General features: G+C 23.7%; 1 protein-coding gene across 1 annotated transcript in view; it reads right to left on the reverse strand.

Annotated features, from left to right (window-relative positions):
* The window catches only part of LOC135954398 (uncharacterized), a 21,603-nt gene extending 14,279 nt beyond the window's left edge, over positions 1 to 7,324 (reverse strand). Inside the window, exon 1 of the mRNA XM_065504561.1 lies at positions 6,843 to 7,324. Coding sequence (XP_065360633.1) covers positions 6,843 to 6,942 — 100 coding nt within the window. The 5' untranslated portion in view covers positions 6,943 to 7,324. The remainder of the gene's footprint in view (positions 1 to 6,842) is intronic.
* Between the last annotated feature and the right edge of the window lie 587 nt (positions 7,325 to 7,911).

Consider the following 7,911-nt stretch of genomic DNA (forward strand, 5'->3'; position numbering starts at 1 on the left):
TTTTGAATTTTGTCAATTAAATTTTTTAGATTTTAAATCAATCAAACTGAATTTTCTATTTTGAAAACAAATATTTAGAATATAGTGATCATAGAGAAACATAGAGCGGAAACTAGAAAAAAGCTCAAACAAAAAATTTACTCAAAATAATCACACACACGAGTGTTGTTTTTGTTTTCACATAGATTTTTCTTCTAATACATTCTCAGCACTTAGGTTTCTGACAACTGAGTTAGGTCTTTGACAGGAGAGTTTCCGCTCTATGTCTATTCTCTATGATAGTGATCATTAGTGATCATATGTATTCGTTCACTTTTTAAATACAAATTTAAAATTCCTGTTAGAAATCTTGACCTTTTTTTAATTTTCCGATTTTTTTTTTGACGATTTTTAAAATTCGAAATGACGATTTTTTTCTTTTTTATCGGGATATTGAAGATTTTTTCCCAACTTCATCTGGCAGCCCTGAGTAAAGAGTATCTCAAAAAAATAGTGGTAGGACGGGCCATGGTCTGGAATATAAAGCGGTTGAAAAAAAACTTCCTAACCACTTCTTTCTTAACAGGTATTGCAACATGTGATCGAGCGTTGACATGATGTAATATTACGGTTTCATTCTGGGTGATTTTCGGCCAATGCTCGCTTCAAACAAATCAGTTGCGTTCCCTACAGGTTCCCTGTGATGGTTTGGCCAGATTTTAGCAGTTCATCATGGATATTTGGCTTTGGACACGGCTGGATAGCCGGGATTCACATATGATCTCTTATGCTTCGAGTATTCGTAATGGATCCATTATTCATCGCAAATAATGATTCGGTGCAAAAATAATTTGCTTTTATAGCGTTTCAGACATGCAAAATCGTCTTTCAAGGTCGATTCCTTAAAAAAAGACATCTAGCTTTTTAAGTCTGTCTGTCTATTAAAGACACGTTAGAGCCGCATAGTCAACATAGTTATTTATGACTGCTCAACAGTATTCCGTAGATACATTTGTATGGGGGCTAGGTGAATCGATGTCTTCCGTTCGGGATGAAATTTGGATAGAAGTTTACACACAATTATTGAATAAAATCGGTCATGAACTCTCTGAGTTAGAGGGGGTCTTTGGAAAAAAAATTAAAATTTTTTTTTTGGGAAAATGGGCCTTTTGTTTGTTTTTTTCAAAGGAGAGCTTGGTCTTTTCCTTGAAGAGCTTTTTTGTCGCTTTGTGGGATACAAGTGGGATATCTGTCTAAATAAATGTTTTGTAACTCAAGACATAAAATTTTTGACTTTTTTGTAAAATCAAAAACTTTTTTGATTGTTTTTTTTCAAAATGGACCCTTTTTTATTTATTTTTTTGATCAAAAGAAAGCTTAGGTCTTTTCCTTTAAAGCTTTTTGATACCTTAGTGGAATATCTAAAAAAAAACCGAATCCGAGTAATGCTTTCGTAAAACGAATTCACATATTTCGGCGTTCTGTAAAAGGAATCCACATGATTTACTAGTTTTACTTTCGAATATACAAGCCTGTTTCAATGTACAAAATCGTGCGCTTTGCAGAACATAATTTTGTCAACTCTTCGTTTTTGAAAATCGTCGAACAGTGGCGTTAGTATGTTTAAAACAAGGTTGGCTGCCGACTCGAACTAGAAACAAGGTAACGGTAGTAAATTTGTATTGTATTTTAGAGGTAACGATAATAACGGTAAAGGAATTTTAACGGTAACATTATTTTAGGGGTAATGGTAAGAAATGCTTTTATTTAAATTTCAAATTTGTTACCAAAAAAATATTTAGGAAATTACATATATTTTTTTTTGCAAATTATTACAATTTGTTTAACAAATATTAACTTGTACTATGTTAATATTTGATTGTTTATTTAAGAAATTATTCTGCGGAAACACCTTAGTTAATCTTTTCAATATTTAATTTTAAATTATCATTAATTAACAGTTAAATCTTAATAGGTAAACTTAATGCCTTAATTATAAGTAGTAATGTGTGAAATTTAGCAAAATAATTAAATAATTAATTAACCAGGCAAATATTTCACTGAACAAAAAAAAAGAAAAGAAAATTATTAAAGAAAAATAAAATAAATATTTCAAATATTTCTATTATATCATGTCATTTAAAATTACATGTACATATGTATGTATTTATTGAATATAATGATAATCATATTACTATGTAATTAGTACAAGTTAATTTGTTGTTAACAAAAACACAAATAATAAAAGTAGTTTTAATTTCGTGATGTTAACTGTTTTTTTATAAAAAATAAATATTAGTAATAATTAAATTTAATAGCAAATGATTTCGACTTTTTATTTTTAGGTAAACTAATAGCAAAGTTGTATTTTTAGAAGAAAATTAAAAATAAACAAGTTTAAGAACTGTTTTTTTCATTATAAACCTTCTTAAAAAAGGGCGGGTCGAAATTGTCCGGCTCTTAACTAAAAGGGCAACACTGCTCCTGTCAACAGGCAGGTATTAAATTAAACTTAATTTTTATTCAAATATTTCTCAAATATTTAAAAAAAAAATTTACTATTGATAAGAATTAGCTACAAAAATTACTAATTATATAAATGTTTAAATCGAACATAAAAAATATATTTTTTTTAAAAAAACTTGTGTTATTATTGGTGCTAAAACGTGTCAGACAACAAACAATATAAATTGTTAACAGTACTAATAATATCCAAAACTGAAATGATAACAATTACAATAATTATAATGAATATTTTCAATTTTGTATACATTGTAAAAAAAATTGGGATTTATTTAATTGTTGTCTTTTTGTTTGCAGCTAATTCATTGCTATTCAGTGAAAAATTGGGGTTTATTTAAATGTTGACTTTTTGTTTGCAACTAATTCATTGCTATTGAACCCCTAAAGGCAAAATTAGACTAGTACTTCATAAACTTTTGTAAACCATGGCCCAATTACTGGTCTCAAACAAAAGCAATGTGTTAAATTTGTATAAAGTGTTTATACATATAATGGAAATCGTAAATGATGAAAATTCTTCATTTGGGGAGTTTCAGCTAGCTAAATAACCAAAAAGAGTTTTGAAAAGTTTGTTAGAATTTCATTTTTATGGACTCTTAAAGTTGGCCTATTTTGTCATATTTATCGATATGAGTGAAAATGTATTGATCGGAGTTTTATTGGGTACGTTAACCCTCTAACCGGCCAATTTTATTTTGAGCGAATAAAATATACCAGGTTATTGTTTGAAAAAATAAAAAAATCGTTGGATTAAAAGAAAAACAAAAGACAAGTGTACGTTCGTGTTTATCACAATAAGTAAATTGTTTGTCTCTTTACACATATTTACCGTTATAACGGGAAATATAAGCAAATAAAGAAGCATTACATACATTTAATATACCCCGCCTAAAGGCAGTCTTGCCAGTTAGAGGGTTAATTGTCCTCTTAAAAACAATTTAAAACAAATGAGAGTGTTATACTCGGCATCTTATATAATACGAGCACTGATTTTTGTTAATTATATATAAAACATTTATCTGGTTTATCCGATTTGGTTAATTTTATAGTTTTTATTACTAGAAAATATCAGTGATTAATGACATCTGGCTCTATTAATGAATATAAAAGTATCGGGTACAAAATAAATATAGTGTTAAGTCCGAAGAAAGTTTTTCATATATTTTGATCCAAAACTTTTTACCGGTGCAACCTATTTTTTTAATTTTTGGACATATTCTCGTTTTGGTCATATTTGATTGATTTTAAACGTCGGACGGAATTTTTTTCTAATATTTGTTGTCTATTTTCAATGCCAAATATTTGTGATCAATTTGGGAAAAATTTCAACTCTAGTCCCTATCGTATCATCAACAGACAGAAGGACAAAGCTAGATCCCCACCCCTTTTGGTGATGGATATAAATATACTCAGTTTTTTTTTAAATTCCTTTGAATGATAGTCATATAAATTTGTTCAGCTCACTTTTCTTGTGAAATTAATAAACAGTCATTACATATTTTGCTTATATCTACTAAAATATTCCCATAATTATTCGAATAAAAACTAAATAATCATTAAAAAATTCTGTTAATTCTTTGTTAGCTTAGATTTTTTTAATAAAATTTCATAATTACTTGATTTTTATTTTTTTGCACAAATAAACGGATAACAATTCTAATAAAAAAACGAATAATCGTCACAAATTTTCCAAAAAAAAATATTGTTTGGATTTTTAAATTCAAAGATAGTAATAAATTAAATTTTTTATGCAAATACTAGAAAAAATTAATCGAAAAAAAAAACTAACAAAAAGTAATTTTTTTAATATTTATATTAAAAAATCCAATTTTTTTAGTTGTAATATAGATAAATTATATTTTTAAAAAATTTGATTACAAAAATATTTGCATAAATAAAATAGCCATTTTATTCGAATAATCGTTAAAAATTTTCGAATAATTTGTTTTATTTATTGTCATAAATGGAAAATTTGTCCAAATCAGAATTTTTAATTGAAATACTCAAATAATTATTCGAATAAAAAACCGAATAATTTTTAAAAAATGTCTGCATTATGTTAAAAGTAACCAAATGAAACATATTCAAAATTTGTAATAATTAATAAGTCTTTAAAAAAAACTGGAATAATTATTCGAATAATCATTAAAAATTGGTATTTTAGTATTATTTTAGAAAAAATGTTTCAAAAAAAAAATCTGGAAAAGTTATTTTTTATCAGATTTTAAAAAAAATTAACCAGATAAATTCGTATAAAAATCATTAAAAATTTAAAAAAAAAATATTAAATAATTAAAATTATTTATCCAATTCTCAAATAATTATTCGATTAAAAAAACAATAATATAATAAATCTAACTAAATGTGATTTATTAGATTATTTATGTATATTAAAATATCTCAATTATTATTTTTATATAAATAAATTAAAATTGTTTACAAATACATTAAAATTCTTGAATAATTATTCGAATTAAAAACCGAATAATTTAAAAAAAAATCAAAAAATTAAATAAATTTAAAATTTTTAATAATTTAAAATCGTTAAAAAAAATATTCGAATAATTCTTCGAAAAATCGTAAAAAATTGGTATTTAATATACTTGGATAATTATTCGAATAAAAACTGAATAAATATTAAAAAATTCGGGAAAAGTTAGTTTTTGATTTTTATAATAAAATTAACAGATTTTTCTACAAAAATACAGGAATAATTATTCTAATAAAATAACGAATAATCGTTAAAAATATTAATAAAAATTATTTATACAAATACTTAAATAATTATTCAAATAAAAAAGCGAATAATCGAATAAATCTAGCTAAATGTCAATTATTAGATTTTGTTATTTCATTAAAATTGCTTACAAATGTATTAAAATTCTCGAAAAATTATTCGATTAAAAATCGAATAATTTTTAACAACTGTCTGTATTATTCCTAATATTCAACCACGTCAAATATATTGAAAATTTGTTATAATTTAGAATATTTAAAAAAAAAATCGAATAATAGTTAAAAATTGGTATTAAGTATATTTGGATAATTATTCGAATAAAATCTGAATAAATTTTTAAAAATACTGAAAAAGTTATTTTTTATATAAAATTATCAGTTTTTTTTACAAAAATAACTGTATAATTATTCGAATAAAATAACGAATAATCGTTAAAAATATTAAAAAATAGTTAATTGATTTTTAAATTAAATGATAGTAAAATTAAAATGTTTAAAAATACTGGAAAAGTAATTTTTTTTTTTATATAAAATTATCAGATTTTTTTACAAAAATTATAGGATAATTATTCGAATAAAAAACGAATAATCGTTCGTAATTAAAAAATAGTTAAGTGATTTTTAAATTAAAAGATAGTAAAATTTAAATTTTGAATACAAATACAAAAAAAAGCGAATAATCGAATTAATCTAGCTAAATGTGATATAAATGTAAAATATTTATATTAAAAGATCTCAATTATTAATGTTTATATTGATAAATCATTTTTATTAGAATTTTTTACAAATGCATGAAAATTATCGAATAATTATTTGAATAAAAAATCTAATAATTTTTAGATTTTAATAAAAATTGTCTAATAAGAATTTAAATATAACACCAAATAATTCTTAAAAATTTTTTGAAAATGTTTCCAATATTGAATGTAAATTAATCAAATTCATCAAATATATTGAATACAAATATTTAATATACATATATATTAAAAATTTGTTATAATTTAAATTATTTAATAAAAATATTTGAAAAAAAAACTGAATAATCGTTAAAAATTTTCCGAAAATTTGTTTTATTTATTATTATATTGCAAATGTTTATAAATTCTGGGTTTGTAATAAAATATTCGAATAATTATTCGATTAAAAAACCAAATAATTTTTCGAAATTGTCTGCAAATGTTACTAATATTAAAAATAATCAAATTAAATAGGTTTGTTAAATAATTTTTAATAATTCTGGGGTTTTAATAAAAATATTCGAATAAAGAAATGAATAATTTTTCTAAATTGTCTGTCCTAATATAAAAAGTAACCATATCAAATATGTTAAATTTACGGAAAATGTTCCTAATATTAAAAGAAACCAAATCAAATATATTGATAATAATTCAGAATTTAAAAAAAATACTCGAATAAAATACTGAATATTTTCCTAATATAAAAAGTAACCAAATTGAAATTGTTTAATAATTCAGAATTTTTAGTACATTTTTTCAAGAACCCTATATAAAAGGTTTAACAGTTTATATAAAAACTGTTTATGTTTTTGTTTTTAAAAATAAATTTTTAATATAAGTAGACAGAATTTCTTTTTAATAACTTACCGTCTTGAAAACACCTTTTTCTGTGCCAGTATTGTTTCTTCACCAAAAATGTTCTGAATTGTATTTGCAGTATTGTGCCGCGATTATTCCGGTATTTCATTAACGTGAAATTTAAATAAAAATGTTTAAACAAAATCTATTTAATGAAATTGTTTAGTTAAGGTTTATTTTAGTCCTTTGCTAAAAACAAAAGGACATTTTTGTTTATTTAAGTTTATTACAAAGTTAGTAAATCTTTTACTTAAAACACTATTTAATAATTGTTTTTGTTTAGAATTTATCGTTAAAAAGATGCTTCCTTTTTTTGTTTGTTTTATTAATTTTTGAGTTTATTTATTAAGTTCTTCTTTTTACACTACAACACATTTGTTTTCACTTGATTCTTGCACATTTGAGCATAAATTAATTAATAAATTTGTTGTCATCAAAAAAAATTAACAGTATCTTTTAAAACGATTCGATCGTATTGACAATTTGCGAATAAATGCTTCTGTTTATTGTGGATGTTCGGTTTATATATGAAGCTCAGCTTATTTATTATTGTATTTTACGGCGTTGTTTTTTTTTTGTTTTCTACTACTCGTATCTTATGGATACGGATGACGATTGTCAAAGTAAACTAGAGAAATACGGTTTTCTCAAACAGATACACACGAAGCTGTTCAACGACAAACAAGAAAAATCATTAAAAAACGATCGTTGCTTGTAGTTTTCCTAACAAGAAGAAGTGTTTTTGAAAATAAAGTAATGTAACGTATGTGGTTTTCTTTAGGGCTAATTTAGAGATCAGGGCTAATAAAGACTTTAAACATGTGTAAGTTGCTAATCATATAAGATGAAATATGCCAACACTTTAAGGATTTGTATTTTAAACTATTTTCTATTTTCCGTTGCTTAAAAAAGTACCTTTTTAAATGCTAATGACATGAAAAAATCTTAATTATACCCACCATCAAAAAATATGGAAGGTATATTGATTTTGTCATTCCGTTTGTAACCCACATTAGTATATATATTCTGGGTCCTCATAAGATTCTAAGACGATCTAGATATACCCGACTGTCTGTTA

Source organism: Calliphora vicina, chromosome 3 (genome assembly GCF_958450345.1).
Source record: "Calliphora vicina chromosome 3, idCalVici1.1, whole genome shotgun sequence".
Taxonomy (NCBI): domain Eukaryota; kingdom Metazoa; phylum Arthropoda; class Insecta; order Diptera; family Calliphoridae; genus Calliphora; species Calliphora vicina.